Source organism: Oncorhynchus nerka, linkage group LG13 (assembly GCF_034236695.1).
Source record: "Oncorhynchus nerka isolate Pitt River linkage group LG13, Oner_Uvic_2.0, whole genome shotgun sequence".
In the NCBI taxonomy this organism is placed as follows: Eukaryota; Metazoa; Chordata; class Actinopteri; order Salmoniformes; family Salmonidae; genus Oncorhynchus; species Oncorhynchus nerka.
In genome coordinates, this window is record NC_088408.1 from 65,239,422 (window position 1) to 65,255,241 (window position 15,820).

The 15,820-nt window shown below is 40.9% G+C and overlaps 1 protein-coding gene across 1 annotated transcript in view; it reads right to left on the minus strand.

Annotated features, from left to right (window-relative positions):
- LOC115139882 (nuclear receptor subfamily 5 group A member 2-like) overlaps window positions 1–15,820 on the minus strand; it is a 29,942-nt gene that overhangs the window by 2,890 nt on the left and 11,232 nt on the right. Inside the window, 2 exon segments of the mRNA XM_029677722.2 lie at window positions 12,924–13,071; window positions 14,040–14,159. Coding sequence (XP_029533582.2) covers window positions 12,924–13,071; window positions 14,040–14,159 — 268 coding nt within the window.

The following is a 15,820-nucleotide window of genomic DNA, read 5'->3' on the forward strand; positions in this document are numbered from 1 at the left end:
TCTTGTGCAGACATTTAGAAACTAAACATGACCATTTGAAAAAAAAGCCATGTCAGTTTTTTGAGCGAGAATAAAGACAACTTTCAAGTAGTAATAAATATGTAAAAGCAACAGATACCATTAATAAGAAGGGGCTAGAAGCGTCTTATATGGTGAGCTACCGAATTGCTAGGACAGCAAGTCCCATACTACTGTGGAGGACTTAATTCTTCCTGCTGCCGTGGATATGGCTGGGACAATGCTGGGGGAAAAGGCCAAAAGAACTATACAGACAAGGCCTTCATCAAACAACACTGTTTCACAACACATCAGTGACATGGCAGGAGATGTTTTGAAACAATGACTGCTTCGCATACAAGCCAGTGAATTGTATGTTACAGGTGGATGAGTCAACAGATGTGGCGGGCCTGGCACAGCTCCTGGTATATGTCCGTTACATTTATGGGGGGTCAATTAAGGAAGACATCCTCTTCTGCAAACCACTGGAAACCAAGACAACAGGAGAGGATATTTTTTAAGTACTGGACAGCTTTGTGACATCAAATGGACTTTGGTGGTCAATATGTGTTGGTGTCTGTACTGATGGCGCAAAAGCCATGACAGGGAGACATAGTGGAGTGAAAACGCGCGTGCAAGCAGTTGCTCCCGACGCCACTTGGGTACACTGCAGCATCCAGCGAGAGGCTCTTGCTTCCAAGATAATGCCTGACAGCTTGAAAGACGTTTTGGACACTACAGTGAAAATGGTTAACTTTGTTAAAGCAAGGCCCCTGAACTCTCATGTATTTTCTGCATTATGCAATGATATGGGCAGCGACCATGTAACGCTTTTACAACATACAGAAGTGCGCTGGTTATCAAGGAGCAAAGTATTGACACGTTGTTTTTAATTGAGAGACGAGCTTAAAGTTTTCTTTACTGACCATCGTTTTCACTTGTCTGACCGCTTGCATGTTGACGAGTTTCTCACACTGAATGATCTGAATCTCGGATTACAGGGACTCTCCGCAACTATATACAATGTGCGGGACAAAATTGAGGCTATGATTAAGAAGTTGGAGCTCTTCTCTGTCTGCATTAACAAGGACAACACACAGGTCTTTCCATCATTGGATGATTTTTTTTTGTGTGCAAATGAACTCAAGCTTACGGACAATGTCAAATGTTATATAGCGAACCACCTGAGTGAGCTAGGTGCGCAATTACGCAGGTACTTTCCCGAAATGGACTACACAAATAACTGGATTCATTATCCCGTTCATGCCCTGCCTCCAGTCCACTTACTGATATCTGAACAAGAGAGCCTCATCGAAATTGCAACAAGTGGTTCTGTGAAAATGTTATTTAATCGGTAGCCACTGCCAGATTTCTGAAAATTTGAAGGGGTACCGGACTATAAAAGGTTTGCGAACCACTGCTCTAGATGATCACATAAATGGGAGAATATTGATATATATATTTTAAACTGCTCCTCAAATCCCAGTGTTAAGTCTTAGCATCAGCATCTTGTTGAGATGTGGGCCAGCAATGTTTTGTGTGTGTGTGTGTGTGTGTGTGTGTGTGTGTGTGTGTGTGTGTGTGTGTGTGTGTGTGTGTGTGTGTGTGTGTGTGTGTGTGTGTGTGTGTGTGTGTGTGTGTGTGTGTGTGTGTGTGTGTGTGTGTGTGTGTGTGTGTGTGACAATAGCTGGAGTCTTGCCAGGAGAGGTATTCATATAGTAATTCAATATTTTGAATAATCTTTTCAAAACGCTTAAGGGCAACTAAATTGCCCTGATAAACCTGACTCATTGATTGAAAGACGAGGGAGAGGGAGCGAGAGACTGAAACATTCAACGGAGATGGTAATATTTCCTGCCTGTGACGAGTGCTCTCATTATTCTAAATCCTTTTGTTCCCAACTCGCTGGCTCTAAATAGCAGTCACTTAAGGGAATCTGGGCAACTGCTGTCTATAAAACACAACATATACAGAAGGCACTGCATGAATGTCAGTCAGACTATCCAATGATAGGCCCATCCATTATTGTTCCATTGAGTGCTATTAAGGAATAATGGGTAGAGTTGTCTTCTTTGTTAATGTTGCCTTTTGATAAGGCCGTGCATTTAATTAAGTGAATTTACCTGAGAATAAAGGCTTGGCTCAGACAACAGTTGGATCCTTCTGGAAAAATATATCAATGGCTGTGACATTTCCATTTAAAATGTCACTACTGCCTTTCAAAATAAATGGGACAGCGTGGGTTGAATAGATCCGAACCATCTTGTCAACTAAAACCTATTTCCAACAAAGCTTTTGAAAAAGTTATTTGCCCAAACCACAGCAACATTACAAAAAAGTGTGTAGAAGTACTTCAAACCTAATCAAATTCAGAACTTGAAAGGCCATAATCATTTTCAAGGATGAGAAAAAAAGTCCTGTTATGTGGTCTATCACAAATCTATTCCATTCTTGGACTAGCTGTAATGAGCTATACATGAGCTGTATGTTGTGCAGTCAGTGCTTACACTGTGATAATCTAATTTAAAAAGCTGTTATGAAAAGACAAATAGAAAATAAAATTTTATAAAACTGTCATTATGTTCTGTTATTTAATGTTTTTTCGAAACTATTCTGTTGTTTTTTTTATGTGCAAAAAATATATTATGCTAAAACTGCCTTAAAACCTCAGGAAAGGCGTCAGGGTATGCCAGGGCAGGCAGATTTCCGTAGTTTCTTTTAATGGGTGTTATAGTAAAGACCATCGGCGGCCTGTAGGTTTTTAAGTTTACAATTTATCCTACCATTTCTACCGGTCTGCATGCCAGTTATGATTATTTTTCGTGGGAACAGTTTCATTTCAATAATAATGTTCTCATTTCTCAAAATCATTGTCATGTGATTAATCATAAACATCTGAATTAAAATGACAAAAATGTAACTAATGCGAGAGCACCAGGCTCTGCTATATTGACACTATGAAACACTGTTGATCCAATGGCGGGGGGGGCTGCATGTAACTCAGAGATAGCCTATAGGTCAATGCAGCAGTGGTCCTATAACTTCCATCATCAAATACATAGGCCTAAGCCGACAAATAAACTGTAGAAAATACCCTGTTTAAAGTTCACGTTCTTTCAATCGCATTACTCTATCTACTCTGCCTATCTGCCTCCCTTTCTATCTGTCTTGACTTTAGCTATGCTGGTGAAGTGCGATGTATCAAATCATTCAACTGGGTCAAGCCCAAAGCTGTCACTAGCAAACTTGCAACATTGTATCAACTAGCCTATTTTGAGCCTTCAGACTTTCCTGCACCAGTGAGCTCGGGACAGACAGCTGTTTTTATGAAATTTCCACTGGATACGGGATCATCAGACCACAATATTTTGCTCTTTCACATCGAGGGTTGGTGTTATCGAGGCCAGGAGAGTGTTGGAAAGATTTTTCAAATACTGTGAGGAACTATTATCATTCTCAATGGATGTTTAAAAAACAGACTTCGTTCACTTACTGTGTGAGGTGAAGAAAAAATGAAGGAGAAGCTCACTTTATTCGTGGTGGAAGTGATGAGTTAAAGGACAGGTTCACCCATTTTGGATGTAATATTGTTTTTGTGCATCTATGAGTGATGTTCCATCGATTCCTTGGGTAATTTCATGTTTTCATGTGTATCTGAGTTATTGGCGTTCAAGCAGGCAGAAATCCGGCTCGTATGACGTAGCACTCTAAAAATTAGGGGTTCAAGAAGGGTTATTCTAAGATCCTCAAAGTTCTTCAAAGAACCTTAGGGTTCTTGACACTGAAAATTGTTCCAAGAACCCCATAGGAGGTGGGGTTTACCGAGGAGCTTCATTAGTTGCCCAACTGAAACATTTAGTTTTGAATTTGAAAGGACAACAGGTGCAGGCACTTACCTGAAAAATGTTAAAAATCTCCTCAATTTAACCTTATCACACGAGTTCCAAATATCTCTAACCGTCGCCCCTGCCTGAGTTTTTTCATGCAGGTGATGTCAGAATGCTGTCACTGTTCCAAAATGTGATTGTTACACAACAGGACAGTTACCCATGCTGCCCTCAAACCAAGGCACGCTGCCTGCTAATTATATATAGGCTATGTTTCAACTTGTCAATTTCAAATTATTTTCAAACAAGTTTATTTTTCTAACAATAGTTTGAATTGAGGTGTGACCTGCCTCCTCGTTAATTCGCATAAAAAGTCACTAATTTCACTGTTGCGCACCATTTATGTTTGAGGCTTTACTGAGCGGACAAACTTCTCTCTTCAACAAGAGCCCAATCACCTCCCTAGTGTTTCCCAAGATCAAGTACATTGCGCATCTCTAGTCAGAACAGGCCTTGCACAAACATTTTCCCCCAGCACATTTTCTGTCTGGCGCCCGCATTGCCTTCGTAGTTGTTTTCCTTACAATGGGGCTATGGACATGTGTGCGATCCTATCATAGTAAGTTGCTTATTTTCTGTATATCATGTTGTCGTTTCTGCTGTAGCACACCATATGTATGTATGGATCATAATGTATTTACTGTTTTATTCACATGTTTTCAAGTACTGGTGACAAATCATGCATTACGATTCTTGCATCGATTGTAATGGACACACATGATGTGTGTAAAATACTTCTTTGAATGTTGTACTGATGATGATGAGCTACTGCTAAGCTATTTGCCAGCTATTGTTGACATCATACAATGCATTCTGGTTGTCATGTAAGCGTCTGTCAGACCAAAGATGTTATAACAAGGGATCGACCACTCAACTGACTTATGGTGCTTTCAAGACAACTGTGAATACTAGGTAAAATCATGACATCAATGACCTTCAGGTCAGAAAGTCGGAGTTCTAGAAAGAGTTCCCAGGTTGGAATTCCGAGTTGGATGACCGGTCAAAGGGATTTTTTTTTTTCCTAGTTGTCGTGAACGCACTAAAGTCGGAAGTATGAGATTTCCCAGTTCCCAGTTGTTTTGAACTGCATCAGACATAAACTTCTCTTGTGGTTGTCCCCCATTTATTGATAAATCCCCCATCAAAGTAATATTTCCTGCATCATATCCCCCCATGATACCTTCTCCTATTTCTACACCCCACAGACCTGAAAAAAACGCACAAATTAAACGAACCCCCCCATAAATCCCCCTAAAATGTTTTTATCCCTGTTTAGCGTTCTCGCTACGGTTAGGTCAGGCAGTAGGCTTGTATTTGGTGCGATGATCTGTGAGGTGAAAACACTTGATTTGTTTTTTGATTTGTCAAAAACAGTAAACGACTTGTCAAGTAATGTGCTCCGGTTCTTGTATACTGTACACTGTAACAAGTACATTGACGATTTGTAATATGCTGAAAAGTGGCTCAAATAAATTCATTTTTTTTTCAGGCAATGAGTGCAGCCATCTGTGACTTTGCATCTTATAGTGAATGGCATTCTGGGATTAGGGAGTTTTCGCCAAGTCAAATATAAACAAACATGTCTGCCATCATAAAGAATTTAGTTGCTGTTAGCATATCTGACACGCATTTATTTTCTAAACAACATTACATTAGTCTCTTGTGCTCACCAGAGATGTGGTACGTTGTAAACAAGTCTAGCTGTTAGGTCGCTAAATTGTTTTGTTGTCAGCGCAACCTGTTATTTAGACTGGTTTATGGAATGAGTTTGGCTGTGGATGTGTTCCGTGTGATACTTGGCGATATGAATGTTGGGCTAGCTGTATTGGGTACAGATGACTGAACTGCTCACTTTTGTGTCTGTGTCTGCAGGTATACAGAGGAGGAGCCATATTTCAATTGGTATTGGTATGTTATGCAGATCACATTTACCATCCTCCTTCCTTACCTCTTCAATGAAAATCCATTGGCCTCTACATTATGGACAAGGTATGTGTTTTAAAACCATTATCAAAACTGTTTTTTTCCCATTCACATTAACCACAAAAACCAAGGTATGAATTCTGTCCTGTACACATTTTGTTAATCATCTGTATAATTAACATTTTTTGGATTCACAGACTTCACTCTCCCTACACCTCTGATGAATATAACAGGAAACCTGTTCGATCCCCATGCAATGCAAAGTCAGTCTGGCAATAGATACAGAGAACATCAACACTCCAGAGGGTATGCCAATTGAACTTGGGGCTCTGCTCGGAGTTTACGTCATATTTGATATTTTTTTATTCTGCTTTGCCACTAAAGTCATAATAAACACTGAGAACTAAAATATTGTGTAATTGTTGTGCATATTATTATTATTAATAATAATAGGGGGGTAGCTCAAAAGGATCTTTGAAGAATATAGAGGGGTTCCCTCACAGTTTCAATTTGAAGAACCCCTAAAGGATACTCAAGGAACCTTTTCTCTTTATAGTGTAGCACTCTAAAGAACCCCTTTTTCATGGACTCTAAAGAACAGTCAATTACTGTAACTGATACTACATTCATTAACATAAATGAATGTACCCAAATTACAGGGTTTAACGGTACATTTACTAGGCCTACCATATGTAATACAGTATATGCAACAATTCACACAATGAAACAATTATGCGCAAGAATTGGCGGGGGACAGCTAAGCACATTCCGGAGAGCTGAGTGCATGTATTTAGGAGAGAGAGTGGCATATCTTCGCCACACACCCCTCCCCTTCTTCTTGTATCAACATTTTAAATTATACTCAAGATCTTCCCACATATTTTACATGCCCCTCTGTCTTGCTATCTGTAGCACATGTATCTGACGCTGTCTGGCCAGAAATATAGCTTGCAATACTATTTTTGTCCATAGACTATACACCTGCCAAAACAGGGGGTGGCTGTTTTGCTCGCACGGACACTTTATCTGAGATTGATGCGCCTTTTTGTCGGTGCGCGTCTCAGTGAAATAAATTATATACACACTGCCATTCAAAAGTTTGGGATCACTTAGAAATGTCTTTGTTTTCCATGAAAACATACATGGAATTGTGTTTAGGAAAAGGAATAGGAAATATAGTCAAGATATTGACAAGGTTTGTAAATAATTATTTTTAATTGAAATAATAATTGTGACCTTCAAACTTTGCATTCGTCAAAGAATCCTCCATTTACAGCAATTACAGCCTTGCAGACCTTTGGCTTCTAGTTGTCAATTTGTTGAGGTAATCTGAAGATATTTCACCCCATGCTTCCTGAAGCACCTCCCACAAATTGGATTGGCTTGATGGGCACTTCTCACGTACAAAACGGTCAAGCTGCTCCCACAACAGCTCAATGGGTTGATGGCCACTCCATTATAGACAGTATACCAGCTGACTGCTTCTTCCCTAAATAGTTATTGCATAGTGTGGAGCTGTGCTTTGGGTCATTGTCCTGTTGTAGGAGGAAATGGGCTCCAATTAAGCTCCATCCACAGGGTATGGCATGATGTTGCAAAATGGAGTGATAGCCTTCCTTCTTCAATATCCCTTTTACCCTGTATAAATCTCCCACTTTACCACCACCAAAGCACCCCCAGACAATCACATTGCCTCCACCATGCTTGACAGATGGCATCAACCACTCCTCCAGCATCTTTGGTTTTTTCTGCGTCTCACGAATGTTCTTCTTTGTGATCCGAACACCTCAAACTTAGATTTGTCTGTCCATAACACTTTTTTCCAATCTTCCTCTGTCTGGTGTCTGTGTTCTTTGCCCATCTTAATCTTTTATTTTTATTGGCCAGTCTGAGATATGGCTTTTTCTTTGCAACTCTTTTGCGGGTACTATTTAATAAAGCTGCCAGTTGAGGACTTGTGAGGTGTCTGTTTCTCATACTAGACACTCTAATGTACTTTTCCCCTTGCTCAATTGTGCACTGGGGCCTCCCACTCCTCTTTCTATTCTGGTTAGAGCCAGTTTGCGCTGTTCTGTGAAGGGAGTAGTGCACAGCATTGTACGAGATCTTCAGTTATTTGGCAATTTCTCGCATGGAATAGCCTTCATTTCTCAGAACAAGAATAGACTGATGAATTTCAGGAGAAATTTCTTTGTTTCTTGCCATTTTTTGAGCCTGTAATCGAACCCACAAATGCTGATGCTCAAGAAGGCCAGTGTTATTGCTTCTTTAATCAGGACAACATTGTTCAGCTGTGCTGACATAATTATAAAAGGGTTTTCTAATGATCAATTAGCCTTTTAGAATGATAAACTTTGGTTAGCTAACAGAACATGCCATTGGAACACAGAAGTGGTGGTTGCTGTTTAATGGGCTTCTGTTCACCTATGTAGATATTCCATAAAAAAAATCTGCAGTTTCCAGCAACAATAGCATTTACAACATTAACAATGTCTACACTGTATTTCTGATCACTTTGATGTTATTTTAATGAACAAAAAAATTGTTTTTCTTTAAATAATCAAGGACATTTCTAAGTGAGCCCAAACTTTTGAACGGTAGTGTATATTTCAGTATTGTATTTGGACGGGCAAGAAGGTGCAGTACGGCGGGCCAGGCCCCTTAAGGCCCGCCCATAATCCCCTTCTCCCGGCTGCGGTGCTCCGAAGCACCTCTCACGCACATTGCTCTCTCAGATGTAGCCAATGCCGTCAAGTAATCAATCGGGTCCTTTCTCACAGGCATTTTAGCAAAGAAGTAGGCTACAAGTGGATGAAGACAGACACATTCGGGATGTAACTGCGCGGGTCCCTCTTATCGAATTCCGAGGCGCATATTGAAGATGTTAGAACTGTTCACATTTAGCCTACTGTTAGTCAGCCAACAAGACTAGTAGGCCTGATGAACAGCAAAAGCACTAGCCTATGTCAATCTACTATCCCCCATAGTACAAAGGTTGACCTATTCTGTTGGCCAACTTGTCCTTCTGTGCAATAAATAAATATTCCAAACATATTCTGGGCCAGTTGTGGGATGCGATAGATCCTAAATTAATACAACCACTAGCATAAAAAAAAATAAAAGCAACGAGGCTGATCGTTTAGCTTAAACTGTTCATAACCTATTAGGCAATTTTTTCACATCAGCGCAGCAATTAGCACATGGCAGAAGGCAATAAGCACAAATGTTCAAAAATGAAATCAATTAGCGGGAAAACGTTTTGAAGGACCTTATTAGAGCAACATGCTACCGAGGGAAACGAGTTCGAATTTCACGGTAATGATTAGAGTACAAGCTCATGTAATCGTAGCAACTATGTGGCGTGATTGTATACCTTTGCTGAAAAAGATGAAAGGTTAGCTAGACACCTGGAGACTTCCACAGTGTTTTTGGGTACATCAAACAGAATACAGAATGATTTGATTGAAGCAGTCAGTGATGTGATTCGAAAGGACATCCTTCTAATACAGGCCCATTTGATGAGGTAGAAGTAGATGAGACCAAAGATGTTACAAACAAAGCCCAGATCTCTGTGATGTTGCATTATGTGACTTTGGGGATTTGATGATGTAAGCATGACAAACGAGCTACGGCCTTTGCTGATGATGTATTGGGAGTGTTGGGGAAGTATAACTGCAGCATCCTTGGTCCTCATGTCAATTGAGACTGAGAGACTTTTCAAACTCCAAAGGATTAAATAAGACTTATACAACGCTGTTACCAACAGTTTCACCCTGTTGTACTTCATTTACAAGTAAAGGTAGACTTCAATGCAATATTTTTTTTTGTGAGTTAGGCTACTGTTGAATGAACATCAGAATAGTGCTGCTGTTCATTCAGCACCACGGAGTTAACCTGTAGACTATCACATGATAGGACAGCCCCCGGGGCGCTGTCCTATCAGATATCTTTATAAAAAATGTGACTTTGTAGCTTACTTCCTCATTTCCACCATTGTCTATACTTTAGTGGCTTTAATATGTATTTCATGTCCTAAAGTAGACGAGCTGTTTATGGTTTGGATTTACGGACAACATCCATTTAATGCCTTTGATTTATCAAGCAACCTTTTTGTTTCGATGAGACACTTTTTTGACGTTCTGAATGGCATTTTTCAGTAATTTCGATTCTTGACATGATAATTTAGTTAGAACCTTATTAATTACACTTAATTACACTTTTTAATTACAGTTTATTAGCTACACCCATCTAGTACTGGGTCAGATCCCCCCCCCCTTCTGCATACAGAACAGCCGGAATTCTTCGGGGCATTCGCCACACCATCACTCCACCGCCCCCAGCCTGTACTGTTGACACCAGTCCGGATTTCGCCATGGACTCATGCTGCTTACGCCAAATCCTGACTCTGCCATCAGCATGACGCAACAGGAACCGGGATTTGTCGGACCGGGCAATGTTTTTCCACTCCTCAATTGTCCAGGGTTGGTGATCGTGTATCCGCTGGAGCCACTTCTTCTTGTTTTTAGCTGATAGTAGTGGAAACCGGTGTGATTGTCTGCTGCAATAGCCCATCCTTGACAAGGACCGACAGGTTGGGCATTCCAAGATGCCGTTCTGCACACCACTGTTGTACTGCGCCGTTATTTGCCTGTTTGTGGCACACCTATTAGCTTCCATTCTCCTTCGACTGCTCTCGTCAGCGAGCTGTTTTCGCCCACAGGATAGCCGCTGAATGGATGTTGTTTTTTGCCGCACCATCTTCGAGAAACCCTGCACACTGTCATGTGTGAAAAGGCCGTTTCTGAGATACTGGAACTGCTGTGCCTGGTACGGTCGATTATATCACACTCAAAGTCAATTAGGTCAGTTGTGTTGCCCAATTTAACGTTCAGTCGGACAGTAAATGAATGTCTCAATACCTGTCTGCCTGTTCTATATAGCAAGCCACCGCCACATGACTCACTGTCTGTAGGAGCTAACTATTTTTGTGAACGGGGTTGTGCCTAATAAACTGGCCCTCAGTGTATATATGTAGGTGTAAAAAAGATTTGTAAATCCATTGTGAAAGGCTATGGAGTTTGCGGATGAAATGTGTCCATATATTGGTCTTTCAGTGCCACCTATTCGTTGTAACTGTGGATGCTACATCGGTCTATGGCAGAGCTCAGTGTCATTTTGTCAGATCATATCAAACATGTCGCCATTGTAGGCTATCACTTCTGTATTATGTCTACATTGGTATTTACATTTGGTGAGAATTGTTTGTCAATCTCAGTTAATAGCCTATGTCACTCTGGTTGTCGGAGCTATCTGTTGCATGGTGAACTTGGGCTTCAAGGTTTATTTGTGAGTAAATCTGGCTTTGATAATAGCCCGTGCTTACCAAGCCACCAACCTCACTGCACGGCACTAGTATGCATGCATGACTGTAAGTCGCATTAGATAAAAGCATCTTCTAAATGGCATATTAATAATATATATATTATAAGACTAATAATCATAATCTAATATGGTAGAGTACACCGTGTATATACAGTAGCAGTCAGAAGTTTGGATACACCAAATCATTCAAGGGTTTTCATTCTTTTTTTACTATTTTCTACATTGTAGAATAATAGTGAAGACATCAAAACAAATCTAAATATATTTCATATTACAGATTATTCAAGTAGCCATCCTTTGCTTTGAGGACAGCTTTGCAAACTCTTGGCATTCTCTCAACCAGCTTCACCTGGAATGCTTTTCCAACAGTCTTGAAGGAGTTCCCACACATGCTGAGTACTTCTTGGCTGCTTTTCCTTCACTCTGTGGTCCAACTCATCCCAAACCATCTCAAATAGCCCTTACACAGCCTGGAGGTATGTTGGGTCATTGTCCTGTTGAAAAACAAATGATCGTCCCACTAAGCTCAAACCAGATGGGATGTTGTATCGCTGCAGAATGCTGTAGTAGCCATGCTGGTTAAGTGTGCCTTGAATTCTAAATAAATCACTGACAGTGTCACCAGCAAAGCACCCCCACACAATCACACCTCCTCCTCCATGTTTCACGGTGGGAACCACACATGCGGAGATCATCTGTTCACCTACTATGCGTCTCACAAAGACACAGCGGTTGGAACCAAAAATCTTACATTTGGAGTCATCCAATAGATGCACTATTGTAAAGTGGCTGTTCCACTGGATGTCATAAGGTGAATGCACCAATTTGTAAGTCGCTCTGGATAAGAGCGTCTGCTAAATGACTTAAATGTAAATGTAAATGTCATCAGACCAAAGGACAGATTTCCACCGGTCTATTGTCTATTGCTCGTGTTTCTTGACCCAAGCAAGTTTCTTCTTGTGATTGGTGTCCTTTAGTAGTGGTTTCTTTGCAGTAATTAGATCATGAAGGCCTGACTCACGCAGTCTCCTCTGAACAGTTCCTGTTTGGATGTGTCTGTTACTTGAATTCTGTGAAGCATTTATTTTGGCTGCAATTTCTGAGGCGGGTAACTCTAATGAACTTATCCTCTGCAGCAGAGGTGACTCTGGGTCTTCCTTTCCTGTGACGGCCCTCACGAAAGCCAGTTTATTCAAAGAGCTTGATGGTTTTTGCGACTGCACTTGAAGAAACTTTCAAATAAATGTTGATTGACTGACCATCATGGCTTAAAGTAATGATGGACTGTCATTTTTTTCTCTTTGCTTATTTGAGCTGTTCTTGACATAATATGGACTTGGTCTTTTACCAAATAGGGCTATGTTCTGTATACCAGGAAATAAATTCCACAGATGAGCTTTTAACAAGGCAAACTTGTTAATTGAAATGCATTCCAGGTGACTACCTCATGAAGCTGGTTGAGAGAATGCCAAGAGTGTGCAAAGCTGTAATCAAGGCAAAGGGTGGCTACTTTTAAGAAACTCAAATATAAAATACACTTTTATTTGTTTAACACTCTTTAGGTTACTGCATGATTCCATGTGTGTTATTTCATACTGTTGATGTCTTCACTATTATTCTACAATGTTAGTCAAAATAAAGAAAAACCTTGGAATGATTAGGGGTGTCCAAACTTTTGACTGGAACTGTGTGTATATATATATATATATGTGTGTATCCATGTGGTCTACTCACTGGGATTGAAGAGAAGGAGGAACTTAAGGCAGGCAACCTCTCTCCTGTCCACCTGCAGGGTCAGCAGCCTCCCAGCCAGCACCTGTCCTCTCTGGACCAGTCCTGAAAGAGTCACCCCTGCCTGGGACCCCATGGATGACAGATCCATCTGCAACACAACACCGGAGGACAACATGATGTTTTGCTGTATACAGGCTTTAAATTGTGCCGGAAACACACCACATACAGTACAAATTTACTGAATTACAGTACAGCTTCAGTACAGATACATAGATGCCATACAGTGAGTCAGCTGTATTTAAAAATTACAAATATTTAGCCTTTATTTAACTAAGCAAGTCAGTTAAGAACAAATTCTTATTTGCAATGACGGCCTACCCCGGCCAAACCCTAACCCGGATGACGCTGGGCCAATTGTGCGCAGCCCTATGGGACACCCAATCATGGCCGTAGCTGTAGTTTCTCACCACTTTCTAAATTAATGAGATTTTGTGTTATGTAACATATTGGACGTCAAATCCTCCAATTCCCATAGTAGCTTCTAGAAATAGTAAACATTTTCCATTGCTGTCTTATGAGAAATAAATAATGCAATTTTAACAAGAGAAAAATAAAAACAAATATTTCCCCTCTCTTCCCCAAACCCAGGCGTCAGTTACAAGCTGCAGAGACAAGCTGAAGCCTGTCAGCTGATGGTTGTTTTTTCCTGTTCTGTTCTGCATCTCCAAAACATGACCAAATGTGGAAAAACAAGAGCAGGCATCTGTGTGGGTCATCATTTGGTCAGGGATAGGCACTCCTTACACTCACAGGGTCTCCACATACAGTAGTAGGCTATCTATCTACTTGTGGATATAGTCCCACTTTATATTGTGTCACTGAAATAATGTGTGGTAATTACATTGGAACAGTGTAATGACAGTAATTACGGTATAGATTCAAGTTATTGCAAAATACATCTAGCTACACAAATATGTATTGCTATCCATAAAGGCTGTATATTTGTCATGACTACATGATGAATGTGCATGTGTGTATGACTGTGTATGTATTTCTGGTATTCATGAATACATGAGCATTGTATTAGTTTTATATTGGAACTGTGAGGCTGCTTACCTCCTGGCCAGTAACCAGCAACAGGCTGCTCTCCTTCCCGTGCTGCACTTGTCTGAAGACATGGTCCAGAACCAGCAGCTCAGACCAGCAGTTGTGAAGAAGCTTCATCTGATCCCCAACCTCAAAGAAGAGACAGAAAACAGCAGGTCACCTCAAAGCTTAAACTCATTCCACACAGACGGCAAAACTTGGTGGTAGTGGAGAACCAATCTAATGTCAAACCCAATGTCAAATAAAACAGCCTACACTGATATTACAAACTCAAGCGGGCATCAATCTAACATCAACCCCCTTAAAAGCTAGCATCCACATGGGATTGTGTGGTTCCACCTGAAACACACATAGCTACATGGACAGATAAATGGGGTGACTATAAAACCCAGGGAGGAAGATGAGGGTCCTTGTGCCATATTTCCAGCGTCTGGGTCTGGTGTCAGTGTCTCGCAACTCATCACGCTGCATTTACGAGACACAGAGATGACCTCTCCAACCTCCTCACCTCTCCGTGTCCTCCGTCACCCCCCTAGCTAGCCCATTAAAGCTGACGGTAGCGTGTGGTGTGTGAGGGGCTGGCCAGGGGGAGGTGATTGGACACTCCTCACTTCTAGTACATATGACTCTGGGAGCCGAAGGACGCCTCAGTCAGTAATTCTGCAGCTCTGCAGCTGGTGTCACACAGAGTGTTGCTGTAGCCCCCTAATAGCGTTGTCCCGCACCCGGACACACATTCATCTGGCACGGGGATGACAGAATTACTACCACTTGAATGAAACTATATATCTGTCCAGAGGAGAAGTCCAATCTTGCTCCCGGATGGAGCTACAGGACCAACACAAAACGTCTTGATTCATCAGGGGGGGTCATGGGGGGGAAGCTGAAGGGCACAGCAACCTACCGTACTTTCTCTCAAGGAGGAAACAGATACAACATTTCACACACACACACTCACATACACACAGATACACACAGGCTCTCACATTTTCGATAAGCATAATCCCATAGCTAGATGAGATTACATAACATTTTATAAAATCAGATATGATGACCATTTAATCTGATATTATTTTAAAACAAAAGCCCCATTACTATCATTGATGTTATGTCTCAGACCATTGTGAGTCCGGGGCAGAATTCTCCTCCCCAGTCAGGTCTTACACCATAGTACTGATGATACTGCAGTAACTCCTGACCACTGATCACTACATCAGAACATGGGTCCTCAGAGGCATATAGGCCTACCAGCCTTAAAATAACCCAGTTGAAAGACTAAAGTGAGGGGTCACGGGCCCATGTGTGTATCCCTCTGACACAGCCTATACAAAGATACAGTGCCTTCAGAAAGTATTCATACCCCTTGACTCATTTCACATATTGTAGTGCTACAGCCTGAATTCAAAATGGATTAAATAGATTTTGTTCTCACCCATCTACACACAATACCCCATAATTACAAAATGAAAACATGTTTTTAGACATTTTTGCTAATTTGTAGAAGAACCTTTGGCGGTGATTATAGCTTTGAGTTGTCTTGGGTATTTTTGAGTCTACTGGGGTATCATTTACGTAAGTATTCAAACCCCTTTGCTATGACACTCTAAATTGACCTCAGGTACATCCAATTTCCTTTGATCATCCTTGAGATGTCACTACAACTTGACTGGAGTTCACCTATGGTCATTTCAATTGTTTGGACATTATTTAAAAAGAAACACACCTGTATATATAAGGTCCCACAGTTGACAGTGTGTCAGAGCAGAAACTATACTATAGAATTGTGATGC